Source organism: Carcharhinus amblyrhynchos, chromosome 26, assembly GCF_965287045.1.
Source record: "Carcharhinus amblyrhynchos chromosome 26, sCarAmb.v2.hapA, whole genome shotgun sequence".
Classification (NCBI taxonomy): Eukaryota; Metazoa; Chordata; class Chondrichthyes; order Carcharhiniformes; family Carcharhinidae; genus Carcharhinus; species Carcharhinus amblyrhynchos.
This window is the reverse complement of record NC_137349.1, coordinates 32,132,986-32,157,397: the sequence shown is the minus strand read 5'-3', so window position 1 is coordinate 32,157,397 and position 24,412 is coordinate 32,132,986. Positions and strand designations below refer to the sequence as shown.

General features: G+C 39.7%; 1 protein-coding gene across 1 annotated transcript in view; it reads left to right on the top strand.

Annotated features, from left to right (window-relative positions):
- The window catches only part of hdgfl2 (HDGF like 2), a 59,273-nt gene that overhangs the window by 5,038 nt on the left and 29,823 nt on the right, over window positions 1–24,412 (top strand). Inside the window, exons 2-4 of the mRNA XM_080212818.1 lie at window positions 11,236–11,312; window positions 11,873–12,011; window positions 22,032–22,178. Of these exons, the coding sequence (XP_080068944.1) occupies window positions 11,236–11,312; window positions 11,873–12,011; window positions 22,032–22,178 (363 nt within the window). The remainder of the gene's footprint in view (window positions 1–11,235; window positions 11,313–11,872; window positions 12,012–22,031; window positions 22,179–24,412) is intronic.

Below are 24,412 nucleotides of genomic sequence, written 5' to 3'. Positions count from 1 at the left end.
CTGACAATCTAATGAGTAAAACAGAAATAGCACAAGAATTACAGATTGCAAAACCTCACTCAGGTTTATTCTTGCATTTTCAATGGGAGGGTCACTGCACCGTCCTACAAAATAACCAGACGGATATAAAAAATACCCTCAAGCCAAATTTGTGCTTATTTCTGCCCATCTATTCAATCATTAAACAGCATTTTATACACTTCTGGACCTTGGTGTCATCTTTGACCTCAGCATGAGCTTCCTATCACATATTTCAAATTCCTCATAGTCTTGCTTGCCCTTTTCTCTATCTATAACCTCCTTGCAACCATATAAGATGTATGCAGTCCTCCAATTTTGGCTTCCTGGGCCTCCCTGATTTTAATCGCCCCACCGCTGGTGTTCTTTCATGCCTTCAGCTGCCTAGGCTCTAAGATCTAAATCTCTAGAATTCCTCCTTAATCCATTCTGCCTCTGATTCTCTTTTCTCTTTTAAGGCACTCCTTAAAATCAATCTCTTTGTCCAGACTTTTGGTCATCTAATCTAATATCATCTTGTGTGGCTCAGCCTCAGACTTTGTCTGCTAATGCTTCTGTGAAACACCCTCAGTATCCTGCAATGGTAAATGCACCATATAAAAGCAAATTGTTCTGTTGAATAGTGTCACTTTGCTGTTTGTTTTTATAAAATAAATGCAAAATACTATGGATGCTGAAATCTGAAATAAAAACAAAAAATGCTGGAAAATCTCAAGAGTTCTAGCAATATCTGTGGAGGGAGATAATAGAGTTAACATTTCAAGTCAACTACTTCTTCAGAAGTGTAAAATGGACTCAACATTAACTCAGTTTTCTCTCTCCACATACGTTGCCAGACTTACTGTGACCATTGCGGAATGGCAATGGTACAGCATGGTACACATAATGGCATCATTTGTACACAGTATAGGCATATACTGTAAATGTGCTACTGCAGTGTTCTAATTACTAACAAATCAATATCTACACAATTCTGGTATTGACTATCATTGATCACATTCAGAAATTGGAATAGAAGGAAAATCTCAGTCAGTTGATTTGAGCATCATCTCATCTCAACAATACATTACATTTATAATCATTGTCAACAAAACACTAGGTCAACAAAAATGCACCTTTTTCTAATTACAATTTAACATTTTATTATTAAATATATTAATAATTTAAATGCATTAAACAAGCAATAAATACAACTGAGTTTAAATCAATGGCTCTCCGTAACCACTATGTTTTTAACTTCCGATTTTCCTGCGTCCCAGTGAGGGTTTTCATTCTGCACCTATCCTGCAAACTAATGCAATAATCTAATACTAATTGCAAGCCTACCAAGAAACACATTCTGAAACATCCAAGGCATTTTTTCCAACATTTCCTGAAATTTGTTTTTACTTTGGCCATTAGCTGCTTATCGACTGATTCACCGCCGTGCTTGTTATGACAAATACTAATTATTTTACCAGTAAATTGTTGTGTAAATTTGTCTCTGATGGAACAGCCAGTTGTGGCATTTATTACCAAAATCACCATTGCAACAAATTTGGAGTCTTTTGATGTCTTCATGTAACAAGATAGGCATTGGTCACTAGGATGCTGTTAAAGCATAATGCTGAGTGTTTGATTTTTTTTAAAAAAATTCAACGTTATTACAGAAGGGAGCATTGTATGCTGCATGAAACTAAGCTGAATTACTAGTTATCAGTTGTAACATAGTGGTGGGAGTGACATAATATCCCATTATCGGATTTTCCAGCATTTTCTGTTTTGATTGTTAATTCCCATCTCATTTGACTTCCTGGCAAAGAATTACTGTCCATCAACTCGAGCTGTGGATGGAATTTGGTTCCGGGGATGTCTTGTAGGGAATTCTAGTCTAGTACAAGGGTGTCCAGACTTCCCTTGCTAGGCTCAGAATGGCACTTCTACTTCTCCCACCCCCACAAAGCAGAGTTTTAAAAACTATCTTCCAGGGCTAACTCTCTAATTATGTGCTAGCCTGGTGGAAAGCCAAAGCAGCTATGTTCAGGCCTTGTTTAAAATTTCAGTCAGGTACTGATGACCTTAATGGGACCTAACATGCTTATGCAAAATGGGATACCACCAGCTTTGGGTGGGTGTCCTTGCAACTTGCTCAGGAGAATAAGTTAAAATCACAACAGGCAGCTTTGGGCAAGGTAACTAAATGACATTTAACTGCTTGCCCATCCAGTTTCCATTAGGCAGGTAAGATTAAAATCATCCCTATATTTCATTATCTTAAGTGATCAGGTTGTTGATACTTTTGATATTAAAGATCATAATAAAAATCACTGAAACTTAACTGGGCATCTAATTTTCAACAGTCATGTTAAAATATTTTAATTTTCAAGTTGCAAGCAAGTATTTAAGACATGTTATCTTGACATAATATTGCTCGTGGTTGAATCAATCTCTGAGAACTAACATTTAATATGACAACATAATAACCCATATTACAAATTTTGTAGCAATGTCTTTTGTTGTGAAAGGTCAAAATTGGGCCCAAAATTTTAAAAAATCTTAAATGTCTTAATTGTGCCTTTGCAATTTCTTTAAATATGTATTCTGTTACGAGTTTGATAGCAGTTGACTTTCTCTGTAATCTGGTGCTTTGCCTCTGCAGTTACTCCTTTTATTTTTTTTTCTGTTGTGTAAGTTTCATTTGTCCCAAATTAAATCTTATTCTGTATTTGAGGTGGGCTGTCTTTGACTAGAATTTAAGTGTAAGTAATTCTGTACCCAAATCTCAAGGTCATTTTCACAGCATGAGTTTTCTTAACTTGATGCCAGAATGAATAGTTTTGCATAACATGTGAATTTGGGACTTAAAACTATTTGATTAGATAAATATATTTTCATATACATTGGCAAGGCTGACTCAGAAGTGCAGTCACCAGCAAATCCATGGCATTGTAGGAGACTTGGCTGCATTGAGGTGGGGAGGGGGGATTAAGCAAGAAAAGGTAGAGTTTCAGAACCAGGAAAAATACAGAACTCAAACATGATGGTCTCTGGATTTCACCAACTGCAATAGACTGGGGAAGTGGATGTGCAGTTGGGAAGTGGTGCAAGAGGGGAAGCTTCAGATTCCTGCACCATTGGGACCAGTTCTGGGGCAGGATGGATTTAATAGCTGGACAAGTCTGGAACCACATGGATGTTAACTGGTGCTATTGGGGAGGGATTAAACAAATTTGACAAGGACAAAGTAGGTTGTGACAGAAGAGAAACTATGCTTGGAAAACTAGGAGGAAAAACAACATTAGAATAAAACATAGTGTTGAAGGGGAAAGGATCCCTGTAAGCGGAGGAAAATTGCAAGACAGGATTGCATATTGGAATGCATATGTATTACAAGAGGAGTATTACAAATAATGATGATGAGTTGCAGACCCAAGTTGTCTCATGGGTTTATGATATATTAACTGTAACAGAGACAAAAAAGGCTTGCGTTTTATATAGCACCTTCAGTGACCATCCGGCATCCCAAATTCTTCACAACCAATGAAGAACTTTTGAAGTGTAATAACTGTTGTAACTTAACTAGACCAGGCGTAAATCCTGGCAGGAATGGAGCTAAACATTCTTGGCTGCAATATATTTAGGAGGGATTGGAAAAGAAAAGTAAGTAGTTAGAGCTAAATGGATGGCAGTATTGATCAACGGTAATGCAAGGTATTCATTTAGTAAATATTTTGTTAGTGTTGCGGAACTGAAAAAATGCTACTCCACTTCGGGGTGTTTACACCACAAATAGTGCAAACAGGTAGAGGAGCAAGTCTGTAAACAAAGTCTGAAAAAATGTAATATAGCACAGAGGATTTCATGACCCTAATGTGAGCTGGAAGCATAAAGGACAAGGAGGCCGAAAGCTTTTTCGTATGAGTTTCTGTCCCAATGAGAAAGAGGCTGTGTTTAATCTATATCTAGGAAATTAAGCAGGCCATGTTTCAGTGAGAGAAAATCTGGGAAATAGTGATAGGGTTTAAAGTTTTTATAGAAGGGGACACAGAACAACCAACTGTGAAAATACAATGACAGGTCTTCAGGGCAGAATGGCTTGGATTAAAATCAGATATATTTGCCTAAAAAGGAAAGATAGCATATCCAGAGCGAGATCTCACTGGATCACAAAGGAAATAGTTAAAATAAAACAAAAATAGGCACTTTATGATAAACAAAGTAGAGATTGCAGAGTGTGCAGGGAGAAATTGAAAAAGGGCATAAGAAGGCTAAAGGGAGAATGTGAGAAAAATTATTGGGTAATGTGTAAAAGAACTGTAAAAATCACAGACTTAATACAGTGATACAAAAATTGAGAGGTTTTTCTTAGGTAGGGAGAAACTGTTTGCTTTGGCAAGTGGATTGTAACCAGAGGCCATAGCGCTAAAATGTTGGAAGAAGCACTGGGGAGGGGGGAGGGGAATGAAAGAAACTTATACACAGAGAGAGTAAGGGAGGAAATGTTGTGTCTGCAGTGTTGTTTTCAGTTAGGCAAAAGAAAATGAAGATGGATTGTATATAGCATAATATAGAAATAATCTTCTGTTACACTCATTGCTCAGGTGTATTTGTCTGGAGTTGATTTAGAAATATGTATGTAATGTAAACTTTATCCCTTGGATTTCTTATGCATTCAGAACAGCAAGCATGATTCAGTGTTTTGGTGTACTGTGTTACAGCTTATAACTGAGGTATGATGCATTCCTATCACTTCAAATGATGCTGAACACTAAGACTTTGTTAGATCAAGTCCAGCAGAAGTTATTCAGTGACATATAAACTTGAAAGAGAAAGAAAAGCCAAGTTGGAAAGATTGTAATGAAAAAGTTAAAAGGAGAGATAAAGAAAGGGTCTAGAAAAGAAACTGTTTTCTTACACTGTATACCAGTGTAAGATAGTTTCTTCTTTTGTGACTTACAGAATTCAGATGACAAGCTTAGTTGTATGAATGGTAATCCTTTTTTGTTTTAATTGTGAAAGAAAGGAATTCCTCTGAATGGGAAGTGGTTATGATTGTTTTGCCTTAGTAAGATTCTCACATTTGTGTCTCCTGTAATAGTACAACACGTCTGGAGTTCACTCTGATACTCTGGATTGGTGCCCCAGTGCGTTGTGCCTTCATTTTTTCTCTCAGTGGGGACTGTGGGCCCTACCTCTTAATCCAATATTTGCATGAGCTAACGATTTTTTTGAGATTTCTTGTCTGCTCGGGGACTAAGAGTGCTAACGTAAGGTTCTCTGTCCCAGGATAGAATCGATATGTTCCTGCAACTTTTTTGTGTGTAATTAGTTCTAGTCATTAACTGCAAGAATGTATCTGTTACTGTTTTAGCAATAAGCTTGCTTTACTAAATTGAGACTCTTGTTAGCTTGCTTGCAGACAGCCAATTTGATTTGCTGTTCAGCATGTTATTGCATTTAACCTGCAAGCCATCAACATATTGCATAATACCTTTTGATCTGATAACATCAGGAGAGCAAGATTTGTATTTAGGGTTTTAAGTGATGTTAAACCAGCCTCTGCAGCACCACAGGTGTCAGCTGCAGCTTTCAGTAGATGCCGTGACTGAATTTGAAACCTGTAACTATTGATGAATTTCAACTATTGGTTCACTTGCACTATGTTTATTTCCTCTTGTTATTGCAGTAGCCTGCTATGCAAATACAGTGACAACGCAATGCATGGTAACTCATCCGAGTTAATAACTCCCAGCCACAGACAGAAGGCTTGAGTAATTTTCAAGTTACCTCTCAATAATTATATCAAGACTCAATAATTATATTCAGTGACACTGCTATCAGTCAAACCCCATCAGCAACACCCTAGCTATCCATTGACCAGAAACTGAACTGGACTAGTCCATATAAGTACCATGTCTATGCAAGCAGATCAGAGGCTAGGAATTCTGTAGTAACTCACTACCTGACTCCCCAAAACTTGTCCACCATCCACAAGGCACAAGTCAGGAGTGTGATGGAATATTCTCCATTTGCCTGGATGAATGCCACTCCATGAACATTTGGAAGGGTGTAACACCATCCAGGTCAAAGTGGCCTACTTGATTAGCATCCTATGCACTACCTTTAAAATTCATTACCTCCACTGTTGGCACACAGTTATAATAGCAAATATTGTGAGATGCAAGGTGCAAACCTATGACCTGCATCAGTAAAAGGACATGGGCAGCAAACATATGGGAACACCACTATCATGACTTGGGGCATATTGCCGTTGCTTCATTGTCACTGGGTCAAAAGCTCATTTCCTAACAGCTCTGTGTGTGTACTTACACCAGGTGGACTGCAGCAAATCACTTGGCTCACTAACACCTGAAGGGCAGTTGGGGATGACCAGCAAATGTTGGCTTTCAGTGATGCACATATTCCATGAAAGAATGGAGGAAAATCGGGGAACCCACACATGCATGCTTGCCATATTGAAAATTGCAAGTGCATTTTAACTTTTCTAAAAGCTAGTTTATTGTACAGCAATTGAGATCCTTGTTGAAATTTGTTTGCAGAATTATTTGTAAATCATGCAAAATGCACACTACTGTGACGTTGTGTTTTCCATAACATACCTGTAGTCGACTAAACGGCCCTAAACTTGGCACTTAGAATGGACTCGTTCTCTCCAATATCGATGGATAGGTCATAAAGACTTTGAAAAACTGTGGAAATTTGTTTATCCTAATTGAGATTATGGTGATATTGTGTTATCAGGTTTTTACACAAATTATGAGCAGGGTGCAATACTTAAAAAGAATTAGTCTTTTTAACTTGCGCACTGCTATTGAAACTTGTCTTTATAGACACTGCCACGCAGTTGGTGACCTTGCCAGATTGTTGGATATAACTGATATGAACACTTCAATCTCTGTTTCTAGAAATGGTACCTTTTGAAGTACAAATGCTGCATACTTTAAAAGGTGAATGGGAGTTTTATTCAGAGACATTTTCGACTATACTATAATCTTTGCAGAAAATCCACCTACATATAGTTTATATATATATTTCTAAAAATGCATCTCTGCTCCCAGCTCCTGCCAACCTATTCATTTATAAATTCCTGTATCTGAATATAGTGGAAAATGCTCATGTAAAGTTTACATCTTCTCACCAATGGAGACACTAGCCACGATTTTCCCAAAAAGTGATTAAATGTCATAACAGCAAGAAAACCAGAATGCTGTGTGCCAGTCTGTTCAGCATGGCTGGGCTGCAATTGCCCCACACTTGGTCGGTTTTTGGAGAGTGGTGAGTTGTTTGCTGGTTCTGGGAGGCGCGGAGCCTAAACACACTGGTGAGCCCGGATGCAAAGCGATTGGGCACCATTTTGGAAGGGCACCATGATCTCACAGTGCAATGGAAGAACACCGCCCTTCTCCCATTGACCTCAGGGCTACCCCCTACCCATCGGCAACATGTTTCCCCATCCCATCCCCTCCCTGACGCGGATCACTGGCATCGAGACATTGGAGCTGGTCCAATGGGTCCTCCTTCATGACCCCGACATGTCCGCACTTCATGCTTCAACCCTTCATCAGCACCCCCTTCAAGCTCCACCCCTTGGCATTGCCCGACACTGGAAGTGCCCAACTGACACTGCCAATAATCCATCTTCATTTGTACTTTTTGATTTGATTTAATATTGTCATGTATTAACATATAGTGAAAAGTATTGTTTCTTGTGCACTATACAGACAAAATATACCATTCATGGAGAAGGAAATGAGAGAATGCAGAATGTAATGTTACAGTCATAGCTAGGATGTAGAGAAAGATCAACTTAATGCAAGGTAAGTCCAGCCATGTCCCCCACCAGTGGCCTCCGAGCTCGTTCCCAGACATGGCCGACATGAGGTAGCCATGACCTGAAGTGGTTCTTGCCAGGCTCATGCTGCATCCACGGGTCAGAAGATCCCAGAGCCAGGCAAATCTGTTCAAATGAGCTATGCATATTTATGCTAATCGGCCTCGCGCCCTTTCTGGTTTGCGCCAGCAGAAAGGGAGTGGGATGATTGCAAGCTGTTTGATGCCGGATGTGAAAGTAGCTTTTGGGCCCACGCTATTTCCTGGATTGGGCGCGATATGCGCCAGGCTGGAAAAGCACCCCTGCTGATTCACCCTGACTTGTCTGAAGCATAATTCAAGATTAAATGCACAATTTTTGTTACAGATGTAGGAATTTATAGTGGAAATGTAAGGACAGAAAATGTGACTTGAAAGTGGGGCTGAATTACAGCTACGTGTTCCAGTGACCTCCTTCTGCGCTGGAGGGATTCTGTGGTTCTATTCCAGCTATTCCCTGCCCTCTAACCATACTTCACCTGAAGGCTGGATGTGTGTCTGAAATGCCACGGAAATTTGATACATTGCAGACTAAAAGAAAAGGGTGGCAAGGAAAATAAATAGTGGAAAAACTTTTGTTGCTGAAGGTGTGTCTGAATGGAAAGTTCCCTGACTACAGTAAAGAAACAAGGAGCAGAAGCGTGGGCATGTTCTTTTCTAGCCAGCTTTTGGTTTTATTGTAAACATTAATTCCTATTGGTGTACAGTGTCATGGGTTCTAGTTGCCCTTCAATTCCTCAGTCAAATGGCCATTATTCAAAAAGGAGCTTTACATGGGAGTGTTCTCAAGCTCTCTAACCACATGGGCAGCACTGCTGAATGTAATCCATCTTCATTTGCACTTCTTGATTTGATTTAATATTGTCACATGTATTAACATACAGTGAAAGGTATTGTTTCTTGCGCGCTATACATACAAAACATACCATTCATAGAGAAGGAAATGAGAGAATGTAGTGTTATAGTCACAGCTAGGGCGTAGAGAAAGATCAGCTTAATGAAAGGTAAGCCCATTCAAAAGTCTGACAGCAGGAGGGAAGAAGCTGCTCTTGAGTCGATTGGTACATGACCTCAGACTTTTGTATCTTTTTCCTGAAGGAAGAAGGTGGAGGAGAGAATGTGCAGGGTGCGTGGGATCCTTAATTATGCTGGCTGCTTTGCCAAGGCAGCGGGAAATGTAGACAGAGTCAATGGATGGGAGGCTGATTTGTGTGATGGATTGGGCTACAATCAACACCTTTTGTAGTTCCTTGCAATCTTGGGCAGAGCAGGAGCTGTATCAAGCTGTGATACAACCAGAAAGAATGCTTTCTATTTTAATAATGTTGCTTGGTCAAGATCTTTCCCAATTTCCCAACCCAATGTTGAGGTGATCATCTGTAGCCCCCCCACCACACCTGCAAATCCAATTAAATCCACTAACTGAGAATCAGGAAATGTATTTTTCAATGTTCATTCCTCCTTTTCTGACCCCGCTGATCCCTGAGGGAGTACAAACATTCTTCAAATGCTGAGCCCAGCAATAGTTACGAGCAAACTATACAACATGTTGAATCCAAATGCAATATATATTCTCTTAACATCTGTACTTATACACATTTTACAACGGGTATTAATACTAAGGGTCAAGACTAGGGAAAATGCATATATCAAACTAAGTAATATTACCTCCACAATCTTGAGGCCAGTTGTAGCACCCCTGTTGCTACAAATGACTGAGATCAACTGACTCTGAATAGGTCATGTGTTGGACCTGCGATCATCTGAAATAACAATACGTGGGATTCTTGCTGTTTCCTCAAGCTCAGTGGGAACTTTGGAGAGAGTAATAACTAGATTTGGATCTGGAAGCTATACACTGAAAGAGAACTTGTACTCAGGCCTGCAATATATATTTTGTCTTTGCACTGCGATCCTCTTAAAAATGCACCATGCAAAATGTTTATTTTCGGTTCAGTGTTTGAAAATATATTTAAAATATGCAAAGATAAGTGAAAATTATCATTATGCTGAGTTTTAAATCATTAACTAAAAGCTCTCGTGTAATGAGAATATTTCAAGCCACCTGATCTGAAAGAAACTATATTGCGGATCTTGTGTAGAGTGAAAGAACTTCGAAACACAATGTAACCTTGCACTCTGGTTCAATTTTATACGTTCTATTCAGCCAAGTAAATTCTTTAAAAAAAATTTAAATTAGAATCCTAGTATGATGGTGCAGAAGGAGACTATTCATCACACTGTGCCATCTCTTTGAAAGTGGGATAACCAATTAGTCAGTCCTATTACTTTGCCGCCCCTTTTTTCCCCTATCAAATATTAATCCAGTCCCTTTTTAATAGTTATTAATGAATCTTGTTCCACCACATTTTTGAACAAATTTAGGTCCTTTAAAATAGATTACTTAAACTACATGTGTTGCTTTGAGAATGGAGCTGCTTGCTACAAACACTATGTGTTTGTTGCAAGATCCAGTCTGATACCTTCTTTGTGTTTACAAGGCAAAGAAAGAAACCTGAATTTAATTGTGACAGTTGATGTGTGCGTTTTTTGGAGGGCTGATGGTTGTGTCATTGCTGTTTAGTAGGCCAGGAATTCTGTTGGTAGTTTGGACTTAGGCCAGGTACCCAAATTGTTGCATCTCTTCCTGTGCCCTAACTTGTGTTTATCGTCATACAACATCACACAAACATATAACCTGGTCATCCATCTTGTTGCAATTTCTGAGACCCTGCTGTGAACAAATTGGCTGCTGCGTTTCTCCACAATATAGCTATGACTGTACTCCCAAAATACCCCATTGGCAGTAAAACACTCTGGGACTTATTGAGATCATAAAATGTGCTATGTAAATGCAAGCCCTTCACCAGGAGGTGCAGAAACTTATTTCCTGGGAATTAGATTTATTTTCTGTTGATTTAAGATTAGACAGTGCTGTGGGAAGGAGGCAAAATCCTGGTGAATCCCAACAGCCTGCGTGGGCATTTTCTAGTGCCTGGTTGGTTACATGGCTGAGTAGCTGAGGACAGGAGTGGATGTCTGAAAGAGGGGGGAAAAAATTAGAATTAAACACTCAAAGCTGACATTATGGTAATCATTAAGTTCAGAAATGAGTGTAGTTAACACTGATAATTGTTACTATGCTACAAAATTTGTTCCCCCATTATTAATGTATAGATAATTTAAAGGTTGAAGTGGACGCAGTGATCATATGACAGGAACAAATCAGCCGGCATATGTATTTCAAACATGTAAAATGAGTTATTGGTGTTGGTGGATTTTTGAAATTTATAACTGAATGATAATGATAATCCAGCAATGTACTAATTCCATATTGTCCTGTTACAGATTGATGATGTTGCAGAGGGAGCCGTTAAACCTCCATCAAATAAATACCCAATTTTCTTCTATGGCACTCATGAAACGTACGTATCTCTGCCTTGTAACAGCAATGTAATGTATAATCAGCCTCATTGGATTTGGATTTGTTTGCCAGGATAGACCATTGTTTTTTTTCATTTTTGCTTTTGATCAAATTTTTCATCAACATAATGCTTGTATACAGGAGCGTGTCTTTATTCTGCTGAGCAAAAGCAGGTAAACCTGGCTGACTAAAAATGATGCTTTATTATGTGTAGGGTTCAAAATGGTAATTGAGTGGCTTAGAATATTTTAGGAAGTTTAGTAAATGTCATTAATTATAGTGCATGGTTGGACAGCAACCTTGCAAGGACAGTTCAGAAATACAGTGCTAGCAACCTCCAGTCTAGTTTTTTGAGTGTTAAACCAAGCAAAACTGGAAAAAAGAAAGGATTATCTGGGGAAAATGGTTCCTGATTTGCCTTTTTCAGATTTTATTCTTATGAAAATTACCCTTTTCCATTTTTTTGCCCTGACATAATGATATTTTTTGTACATGGGTATAAAGATGATTTTTGAAGATCACACTGATTCTTAGCCTATTTCTTGTATTTTGGTTATCCAGAGCATTTTTGGGACCAAAAGATATTTTCCTTTTTGAAAAATACAAAGACAAATATGGAAAACCAAACAAGAGAAAAGGATTCAATGAAGGACTGTGGGAAATACAAAACAACCCAAATGTCAGCTTTACGGCACCACTGGTGAGTTGGGCATCATCCTGCCTTGTGTTTAATTCCATTGTGATACAACAAATTCATGCAGCTGTTATGTCTTATCAGTGAGAGATGTGGCCTTTCTGCATGTGAAACTTTGTGCTGATTTAAGAATATTTCCAAATATTCTCTCAGTAGCCAGATTATATTATTAACTATGGGGTATCTTTCACTTGTCTAACTATGGAAGCTGTAATGCAGTTCACACTGGTGAATTTTCCAGAAATTTGAGATTGGAGTTGAAAATGACCTGTGTTGCTGAAACATTGTAAGTTACAATATCGAACTGCTGCAAGCATTATAGAGAAATTAGGAGTGACAAATTTTTACTTTGCAGTTCCTTTTAAAATGTGTATTCTGTAAATATTTGTTTAAAAAAAAGGAAGAAGAGTTTGGCCAATGAGACTTTGGGCGGGATATTCCCAGTATGCTCGACCCAAAACCGGAAAATCCCGCCTGAGGTCAACAGACCTTTGCGTGCCCCCCCCCCCCCCCCCCCCCCCCACGGATTCCTGTGGTGGGTGGGACAGGAATATTCCCCCTTTTGTCTCTTATTACGTTAATTGTCACAGTGTGGAAAAGACAAACTATATGGACTGATCAGTACCTGAAGGAGGTTCGCCTAAACAACTAAATTTTGGAACGGTGGAAGTATACACAAGAGGAGGACGTGTTATTCTGTGATGCATTGTGGGGGAGCAGCATCAATCTGGATTTGCAAGTCCACTATTCTGAGCTCGATAAAGGCTGGAAAGAAAAACCAGGGTGAAGCAGCTTCAAGCCAGTGAATGGCAGCTGCCACCTGATGCAGCAAGGGATTGCACAACTAAACCCAACTTGGTCACCAGCTTCAGCGGGTAGGAGATTCCTGCTGAAGCCAACAAGGATTTCTTGCATGAAATTTCCCTGCACACAACCAACTAGGGAAGCCTTAGTAAGTTCAATAGACTAACTTTATACTCAAAACAATTGAGCAGAAAGGAGAGCACTTTAAAATGTTTGTAACGGACTTATTGGCGCAAATGTTTTGTATGAGAAGAACATTATAACCCCTTCCCACTTAATTTTTTTTCCCACTCATTCCAATATAAATGATCAACAATGTGCCTGCAATCACATGCTCCTGCTTTCCTAAATTCCTACTGAATTTCATGGCTATCAACTACAGTGCACAATTCATGTTCTTTATTCCATTGGTCAGATGTGTTGTTCACATTAACAGGGATATAGATGTTTTAAGATTATGACATGAGATTGGGGACATGGAATCTGGTGCTTGTGGGTCAGGATATTGTGGAGATTAGTGAGAGAAGATTGGAAATGACTGAAACTAGAGGGGGCTAACATCATTAAGTTTTTCTGCCTGGCCTTGCAAAAGTTTAAACTAACTCCTAGCAGGTACAGTACTGATTTCTGATGTACAGAATGGAATCACTGAACTCTGTGAATCAGAAATTAGAATATGTGCTGCAGGTCAGCAGAAAGATTAGGTATTTGTGACAGTTCCATGTACTCGTATTTGTGGTGAATGCTTTCAAACTTTGGGTGGCAGTGGAACCCTGGTATAAATACTGAACAATAGCAGACTATTACTTTCTGATGTCAGATACAATGGTGCTAATACGTACCAGCATCATGGCCATGTTAGAAATGTTCACCTAGATTTAGTTTCCAGATTTTGGTTTTCTGTAAATTTTGATATCCCAGTTAAGCGTACAATCCCTGCATTGCAGAAGGAAGCCATTCAGCCTAGCAAGTTTGCACCGACTCTCTAACAGAGCATATTCATGTAACTCCACCACTAATCCCCCTAACCTATACATCTTTGGACACTAAGGGGCAATTTAGCATGGCCAATCCACTTAACCTCTACATCTTTGGATAGTGGGAGGAAACCTGAGCACCTGATGGAAACTCATGCAGACACAGGAAGAAGGTACAAATTCCATACAATTACCCAAGGCTGGAATTGTTATTGCCGCAGTCAGGAGTAGTACCAGGTACTGTGACTCTGTTCTACCCAATACGATCTGCATGTCGCACTATCTGTAACCCCCAACACTTGCCTGGGTTTGCAAAACCTCACTCACTGTGCTGTCTGGAGACAATACACATCTCTTTAACCTGTGATCAGTGCTCCTTCCACTCACATTGTCGGCTACTTCAAGACTTGAACAGCAGGTTAGGTGTAAAGATTTGCATTCTAATCAGTAATCTCTAAACTGTCTGTGCTTTATATGCTCTGTCTGAGGCCAGAACTCTCCATTCACCTGACGAAGGGACTAACCCGAAAGCTTGTGCGTTTACTATCAAATAAATCGGTTGGACTAAAACCAGGTGTTGTCAGACTTTTTACCAAATTGACATATGCAGTGGTCTAAATGGCACCCTGAAAGGGATGTTGCCTACTGTGAACTCAACAAGAGTTTCTATAATGATGTACAGTGGAGTGTTATCAAACAAAATCTGACACCAATCTAAACAAGGAAAATAACTTGATCAAAGAGGTAAGTCTTCAGGAACAGCTTAAAGAAGAACTCGTTCGTGTAGATATCTAGAAAGGAGCTCCAGATATCTGGAGCTTAGGGCATTGAGAACTGGTTTAAATAGTTGCTCTTGGTGCATTAGGAGGTGCAGTAGATTCTGTTGGATTCCTGCCATTTGAGCCACAATACTGATGCCAAATATGCAGATTATTAACCATGATCAAAGAGACTTGATTGTGGAAGACGCGCACAAGGGTTAGAATGTAGTGGGTTATGTGCTTAGGATGAAATTTCAAGATTATTTTAGCCAAGTGTGTGAGAGAAAATCTTTAGCTTGTATAAAATCACCAGAAAACTACAAACAATTTAAGTACTAAGGAATCTTTTCTAATATATTCTGACTATGCTTTAGGATTTCAACTCTGTGTTGAGTAATGAACATGAAAAACATTGTTCCATCATAAATGGTTGTGAATGGATTGGTTGAAACCTGCAAATGTGTATAAGTCAATAACTGTCCCGTAGAGCACCATGATTCCTTGTGCTCAATGCCAAGATCTGGAACCAAGCCTAGGATGAATAAATTGTCCAAAGATTTAGTGGACTAGGAATAGTGGAACATATTCTTGAGTCTAGTAAAAATGAGAGATCTTATTGAAACATAAAATTCTTCCGATAGCTTGACTGGTTAGATGTTGAGGTGCTGTTTCCTCTGACTGAAGAATGTAGAATTAGGCCTGGATACATAGTCTCAGGGTCAGGGTTTAGTTTAGTTTATTATTAATGTCACGAGTAGGCTTACATTAACACTGCAATAAAGTTACTGTGTAAAACCCCTGGTCGCCACACTCTGACACCTGTTCGGGTACACTGAGGGAGAATTTAGCATCATCAATGCACCTAACCAGCACTGTGGAAGAAAACTGGAGCACCCAGAGGAAACCCATGCAGACACAGGGAGAATGTGCAGAATCCGCACAGGCAGGAATTGAACCTGGGTCCCTTGCGTTGTGAGATGATACTGCTAACCATTGTGCCACTGTGCCGTCCATTCATTTTAAGACTGAGATTGAAATAAACTTCGCTCAGGGCTATGAATCTTTGGAATCTTGACTTCCGAGGATAGCAGGACCTGTGGCATGATATCCAGGACTAATAAATTTGAATGGAAATGCGCTACAATTCTGTGTCCAAGCACAGTTTAAGAACAAAAATCCATGTGAGTTAATTGAGGCTGTATTAGGAGAATAGTTTGAGGATTAAATAGCAAGGTTGAAAAAGGCTAATCGTTTTTAAATGCATTGGTGAATGGAGTTGGTTAAATGTGATTGAAGCACACTTCAAGTCAGACTTGAGCAAAAGTAATTATCTAGTATCAGAACAGAACATCCATCATAATCTGTTCGTTAGCTTTTGTGATGGGCAGGGGCAGTGATGCTCTCTACTTGAATCGAATCTACATTGGCTGTGCAGTTAAACATGCAATTCTTTGATTTTGGGTAATTAATTTTCTGCTAATAGAGGTTTGCAGATCATTTTTTAAATATGATTATGTTTAGGAAGCACTCTGTAGTGTTAAATATCTGGTTTAATGCTGTTGTGACATTTCATCAATCTGTCAGAAATAAAGAAACATGGAAAATAGCAACAGGAATAGGCCATTTGACCCTTCACACCTGCTCCACCATTAAACATGATTGTGGCTGATTCTCTATCTCAACACCATACTCCTGCATTCTCCCCATGCCCTTCAACACTTTTTTAGAGTCTGAAAATCTATTTACTTCTTTCTTAAATATATTCAGTGACTTGGCCTCTATAGTCTTCTATGCCAGAAAATTCCACAGGTTCACTACTGTGAGTGAAGAAGTTTCTCCTCAGCTCAGTCCTAAATGGCCTGTATCCTGAGACTGCGACCCATTGTTCTAAACACCCAGTCAGGGAAACAACATCCCTGCATCCATGTCTGACCAGTGCTGTCAGAATTTAATAGGTTGTAATGAGCTTCTTTCTCATTCTTCTAGATTCCAAATTATATAGTCCTAGTCAACCCAATCTCTCCTCATATGACTTTCCTGCCATCCCAGGAATTGATCAGTTGAACCTGGGCTACGTACCCTCTTTAGCAAGTATATTCTTTCTTAGATCAGGACTTATGGCATATGTAAACTTCTGGAGCCCCTGGGGAGTTCTAGCCATCTTGCTCCCGGGACTTGCATTGGGAACAATCCTGGGAATTCATTCCAGGCAGGGCACTGCAGTACTATCTTTTCTGGCCTCTGGAATGCTGTGCCTGGAGGGATTGGAGACCTGTTTGACAATCAAATTGGCCAACATCTCTAAGGGGGGGGGGCTCTCCTTCCATGGACAAGTAGAATTCTCGCTCACTGCCAATCGATGCTCAGTTGAATGTTAATTGGCAGTGGACTTTGAGGGTCGGTGGGAGAACATTACGTGTGCTGACTCTCGGGATGGCGATTGCCAATTGCTTGCCATCCTAAAAATTCTCCCCCACCTGCAGTCTTGCCAAAGTCTTGTACAATTGCAGCAAGACATCCTTGCTCCTGTATTCAAGTCCCCTTGCAATGAAGGCCAGCATACCATTTGCCTTCCTCAATGCTTGCTGTACCTGCATGCTTGCTTTCAGTAACTGGTGTACGGGGATATCCAGGTCCTTTTTGTACGTCCACATTTCCAATCTGTCACCATTTAAATAATACTCTGCTGTTCTGTTTCTCCATCTGAAGTGGAAATCTTCACATTTATCCACATTATACTGCATCTGCCATGTGGTTGCCCACTCGCTTAACTTGTCTAAATCACCTTGAAGCCTCTTAAATTCCTCCTCACCATTCGCAATCCTACCAGGTTTCATGTCATCAGCAAACTTGCAAATGTTACTTTTGGTTCCCTGATCCAAATCATTAATGTATATTGTGAATAGCTGGTACCCAAACACTGATCCATGCAGGAACCTACTAGTCACTGCCTGCCACGTCAAGGTGATTTAGACAAGTTGAGCCACATTGAATACTTTGTTTCCTGTCTTCTAACCTTTTTCAATCCATGCCAAGGTATTACCCCCAGTCACATGTTCTTTAATTTTGCAAACTAACCCCTTATGTGAGACTTTAACAAACGTTTTCTGAAAATCCAAATACATCACATCCACTGGTTCACTCTTTTTTTTTCTATTAGTTATGTCCTCAAACCCTCCAGTAGGTTTGTCAAACATGATTTCCTTTCCATAATCCATATTGACTTTATCTAATCCTGTTTATATTATCTAAGTGTACTTTTGTTGCATTCTTTACAATAGACTCTGGCATTTTCCCTACAACTGAAGTTAAGCTAACTGGCCTGTAATTCCCTGTTTTCTCCCTCCCTTTTTAAATAGAGGGGTTACATTTGCCACCCTCCAATCTGCTGAGATTGTTCCAATCTATAGAATCTGTAGAATTTTGGAAGATGATAACCAATACATCCAATATATCCATGGCCATCTCCTTTAATACCCTGGGGTGTAGATTATCATGCTCTGGAATTTATCAGCCTTCAGTCCCATTAATTTCTCCAGCACTATATTTCTAGTAATATTAATTTCCTTCAATTCCTCTTCCTCACTAGACCCTTGATTCCTTAGCATTTCTGGGAAGTTATTTGTGTCTTCCTCTATGAAGACAGAACTGAAGTCGTTGTTTAATTGTATTTTGTAGGCCGTCATATTATTTCCATATTAGAATCTTCAGAACCTGCTTTTATTCTAGGTTATGATGTACTGCTGCATTATTAAAACCATGGGGCAGACACTCTATAGGTATTATCATGGAATTTCCCCCACTGTGCTGACTGTATGGGAACAGAATGTGCAATTCGTAGGAAAACAATTTGTAAAATAATGTGACAAAAAGTAGCAAGTATTTGATAGTATACCTTATTCATATTAGGAGACAACTGGGTGATTGAATAGCAGGGTTGAAGAACTCTAGCAGGGCTTTCAAATGCTTTTATTAATGAATATTCTTTAAATTGGACCTTAAACCTGCAGTATACAATAAAGACCAGTTTGGTTAGCGTCCCTGAAGTTTAGTTGTTGGTGACAAGGAGGAAAGAGACTTGTCACTTTTAGGTTATTGTCTGAGGGTCCTCAGTTATAACATGGGTCAGTGAAAGGGGAAGAGCAACAGTTGGGTGAGGCAAGCCCAGTTCTACAAGATGGGTGGTAGTATGGATGGACAGAAGCATCACCCAAATTGGACATGGAGTTGTATGGTCTGAAGTAAGTATGCATCAGTGCCTTGAGAATCAAACTTTGAGGGCTCTGCTAAGTATAATGAGGATTGTGGGTGGCATGGTGGCACAGTGGTTAGCATGGCAGTGTGGTGGCGCAGTGGTTAGCACTGCTGCCTCGCAATATCGGATTCAATTCCGGCCTCGGGTCACTGTCTGTGTGGAGTTTGTACATTCTCCCTGGGTCTGCGTGGGTTCGTTCCGGGTACTCCAGTTTCCTCTCTTGCTCCAACAATCTGCAGGTTTGGTTATTTGGCCATGCTAAATTGCCCTTAGTGTCAGGGGGATTAGCAGAGTAAATACATGGGTTTAAAGGGATGGGGCCTGGGTGGGATTGTTCTTGGTTCAGGCTTGATGGGTTGAATGGCCTCTTTCTGCACTATAGGGATTCTATAAGTAAGTTAAATTTTGGCTTTAGAGGAAGAATGTGCATATGTGTGATTATATGTACTAACACTCTTCTTACAATCAGATTTTTATTTACATTTTCAACATTGTTGCATCACCAGCAGCAGCAATGGTGCATAATTACACATATAAATTTAGGCAATTTTCCTTGTAAATTGTGACATATGAATTTATAGTTGGAAATATTAAGGGTCATAGAGTCGTAAAGATTTACAGCATAGAAACAGGCCCTTCAGCCCAACTTTTTAACCACTAAGCTACTCCCAATTGCCCATGTTTGCCTCTGTAGCCATCTTACCCATGTAATTGTCTAAACACTTTTCAAAAGACAAAATTTTGTCTGTCTCTACTACTGATTCTGGCAGCTTGTTCCAGACACTCACCACTCTGTGTGGAAAAAGTTGCCCCTCTGGACCCTTTTGTATCTCTCCCCTTTCACCTTAAGCCTATGCCCTCTAGTTTTAGATTCCCCTACCTTTGGGAAAATATATTGACTATCTAGCTGATCTATGCCCCTCATTACTTTATATACCTTTATAAGATCATCCCTCCTACGTCCCAGAGAAAAAAGTCCCAGTCTATCCAGCCTCTCCTTATAACTCAAACCATCAAGTCCCAGTATCATCCTAGTAAATCTTTTCTGCATTCTTTCTAGATTAATACTATCCTCTCTATAATAGGGTGACCAGAACTGTACATGGTGTTCCAAGTGTGGCCTTACTATTATCTTGTACAACTTCAAGATGTCCCAACTCCTGTATCCAATGTTCTGACCAATGAAACCAAGCATGCTGACTGCCTTCTTCATCATTCTGTCCACCTGTGACTCCACTTTCAAGGAGTTACGAACCTGTACCCCTAGGTCTCTTTGTTCTATAACTCTCCCCAATGCCCTGCAATTAACTGAGTAAGTCTTGCACTGGTTCGATCCACCAAAATGCATCACTTCGCATTTATCTAAATTAAACTCCATCTGCCATTCATTAGTCCACTGGCCCAGCTGATCAAGATTCCATTTTGCACTATGCCACCAATCTTGATGTCATCTGCAAATTTAGTAATCATGCCTCCTAAATTCTCATCCAAATCACGAATATAAATGACAACAGTGGACCCAGCACCGATCCCTGAGGCACATTGCTGGTCACGTGTTTGAAAAACAATCCTCTACTTCCACCCTCTGTCTTCTATCATCAAGCCAATTTTGTATCCATTTGGCTACCTCACATTGGATCCCGTGAGATTTAATCTTATGCAACAACCAGTACTTTGTCAGATGCCTTGCTAAAGTCCATGTAGACAACATCAACTGCACTGTCCTCATCTACATTCTTGGTTTCCCCTTCAAAAAACTCAATCAAATTTGTGAAACATGATTTTTCCAGCCACAAAGCCATGCTGACTGTCCTTAATCGGCCCTTGCCAGAAAAGGGCAGAATGCATAATTTTCAAAAGTTATTACATCTAAAAATCCTGATCCAGTTATTCCTCAGACTCTAATCCCACTTCATTTGAAGATATGCTTGCTCCTGATTCCCTGGGTGGAATTTTACTGGCAAATTCGCCTGAGGTTTGTATGATCCCACCCAAGGCCAATGGAGAATGCTGTTTTCCGAGCTTCGCCCACTCCTGGAATTGGGGCAGGCACATTGGTAAAATTCTGGCCCCTGTGTCCATTCCACAAATGGCTATCGAGACAAAGGCTGTAACATTTTTTTAAAAAGAGAATCAAATAAGTATTTCAAAAGGAAAAATGTAAAAACATAGGGTTAAAAAGAATTAAAGTACATACTTAAGTGGATTTTATGACTCCTAGTAGCGACGAATGCTGAGAAGTTTGCCACTGCTGAGGGTTGCAATGGCATCATAATAAGACTGTAACTTCCAGTATCACTTGTGTCAAAAATGAGAAGTTGCAGCATACTTCCAAGGGCTCTGCAGGAACTCTCCCTGATGGACCTGCCGGGCCACCTTGTAAAGCAGCAGGGATCTGTCAAGTTTTAGCTAATTAAAGCCTTCAGAAGAACTAGTTTCAGTAAGCAGTTGAAGTCAGGGGCAGTGGAATAATCAAGTTACACTTAATTACACAGAACTGTCCTACAAGAATTTAGCAATGCCTTTTTCTGTAGAAGGATATTGTAATTTTTCTACAACTTTACAGACTGGTATTTGTACCATAATTGGCTGTTAACGCAGCTTCTACAAATGACTTATCTGTGAATATTTCACTTTAAAGTGTCTGATGTGACTGATATCAGTCAAGTGATGCAGATATCATTCAGAAAGTCTTTGTGTAATCCAGAGATAATGAGCCTTTGTTTGTCAAAGGCATTTTATCGAAAAGTATTACAGGCACGTGAGATCTTGCCTTGCTTCACAGGAGGGCCAAGGGCTTGTGTGTGCAAGCTAAATTTCAGGTTGTGTGCAAGATAAAGTATCTGGTGAAACCTGAAATGTAGCACCAACATCTTATCTCCCTTAACTGCTACAAGCAGTTCCTCACTAAGCTCTCTGCATCTCTCTCTTAAGACATTTTTAAAAATCTACCTCTGATTAAGTTTATAGTCATCCACCCTAAATACCTTCTTTTTCAGTTCATTCATTTTTTTGGTTATGCTCCTGTGATGCACCTTGGGAATGTTTTACAATATTAAACATGCTATGTAAATGTAACCTGTTCATTTATACCGCTTTTCCAGGGTTGTTGGCTGAGTGTGCATTTTCCTTGACAAAGAAGACAATGAATAAGATGTGACTACGGAGCTTTTATTTTCTGTTTTGCCAAGATTTGGTAGCTGACCCCATTTCTAATTTTTTCCTTTAGCCATCAAGTTCCTCAGACAGTGAAGTTCCAGAAAATGAAGTAGTCCCGGGAAGCGGGGTGGAAATGGAGAAAGAAGCGAGTGATGTGGAATCCGAGAAGGATAGCATTGAAGAGAGTGGAATCAAGAGGAAGCCGCTTCTTGCAAAGGTACATCCTTACAAGTGAGGCTGTTCATTGGCCATTGTGCTTTTTTTTAAAGATATCTAGCCTTTTTGAGAATGATGCTTGTTTTTCTGCCGCGATTTCCTGGACATTGCGCTGATGTGAAATGACTTACATAGGTGGAGGATCTCTCTCTCTCTCTCTCTCTCTCTCTCTCTGCCTCCCTCCCACGCCCTCCCTTCCCCCCAGCCCGAGGGCTCCCTCTTGCTCTTCTTTGTCTCCCTATTTCTCTCTCTCTCGTTTTCTTCCCCTCTCTTTCTCTTTATTTCTTTCTCTTTTATTGTGCTTTGCAGCTGCAGAGTACTCTTACTGACAACAGCACATTTAACAAAACATATTGCCATGAAATGTGTCCTCCAGCATTAATCGAGGGATGTTCAAACGCTTTTACTATTGTTTGTACTGCTACAAATAGGTACCATTGAGTTCTTTATTAATTACCTTAGTAAAATTGCATGGTTAATCGTGACTAATGGCTCTGTTCAACATTAATACTGCTGTCATTAGGTAATGTGTGCAATTTCAGTTCTAAAGTCATAGAGGTTCATAGCATAGAAACACGCCCTTTGGCCCAACTTGCCCATGCTGCCCAGCTTTTACCACTCAGCTAGTCCCAGTTGCCTGCATTTGGCCCATATCCCTCTGTACCCATCTTACTCGTATAATTGTCTAAGTGCTCTTTAGAAGGCAAAATTGGAGCTGCGTCTACTACTGCCTCTGGCGTTATATACTAATACAGTAAAGGTGTAATAAAGCAATGGTTTAAGAGTATTAAGTAATCAAGTCCCTCGACAACAATGCTATAATTGAAGATGATGAATTATCATGGTGCATAGGAACCAAATAAACTCCACTGAATATTGTGAACTTGGACACTTAACAATACTTTAATTCAAATTATTCATATTTACATTAACAACGAGCAGAAGTTGGTCTCCACAAGGAGATTGTGTGTCAGGGGAGTGGATTGGAAATGAGGCAAATGGAGTCACGATGTCAGGCTTGATGGATCCTGCTTTTCCTGTCCTCCATTTTTGTTATGTACCAATTTCAGTAGTAACCATGCAGTGTTCGCTAACAATTAAGATTGTAAATCAAATTATTGCCTTGGAGCAATGGAAGTCAACCCAAATTTAAATAAGGATTGAATAGAACAATATTGATATAGAAGTACTAATTGGGGTTACCACCTCAATTTTATGGTGCTAAATATGAAAGTATTTAACCCATGTATCATCTCAGGTTCCAGTGAAGTATAATGGTGGGCCTGTAAGATAATGGTTTTGTGTCCCATTGAACTGTTTAGGAAACATATACCTAGCCAGGTGGTATTTGCTAGGTATCCCTCCCAACAGCCAGCCTGATTCATAAGCTGGCTGTCTACCTGTTAAGTAGGAAAATCTTCAGGTAGGTTTAGTGAGAGGGTGGTGAGAAGGAGGAATAATGAAGAGATCACAGAGTTGTGTCAGACAGTTTGGGAGGATAGGTTGTGGGGTCAGTTTTTTCTGTCTGGAAGAAACAGTCTTGCTTCTCCTGGCCCACAAGCAGTGCTGTAAAGGCATTTGACTTCTGGATCACAGCCAAATCATCCTTCTTTACCTGCCAGTTTTCTGATGATTTGAACGTCATTTGACAGGAGTTAACAATAGGGTGGAATGGTCAGCTGACCGTTATCCTGATTCTGTTGAAATCAGTAATTGGTGGATTTGAAAATGTTGATACCTTAATTTTCCACTCAAAATTGCTTCCAATATATCTTTCAGAAAGCGTAAGTAGTCTGTCAACAACAATGAATGAAACCCATTCTTGCTAAGCCCAAGGTGTTTCTCGGTGCTGGGTCTTTTTGATTGACTGACTTCATGTTTTGATACAAATACAGATGAAAATTTGACAGCTAATATGCTACCTAATTAACACTTCAACAGCCAAGTTCACCAACATATTTTTATGACTAATGGTTGTTTTGAGTCAAAACATTGCACTTAACATTATAAAACAAAAGCTTACAAATTAAAATAAATGCTGTTCAATTAAAACCCACAATGCTCCCATGAGTAAGCAAGACCTTCACCTCCAAAACAGATTATCCGTAACATCCTTGGTCTGGACTCTGTTCAAAGTAAACAAAATCTATTGGGCCAGACTCTCTGGCCTTGGAGAATCATCATAGAACCCCACAGTTCAGAAGGAGCCATTCAGCCTATGGAGTCTGCATCAAC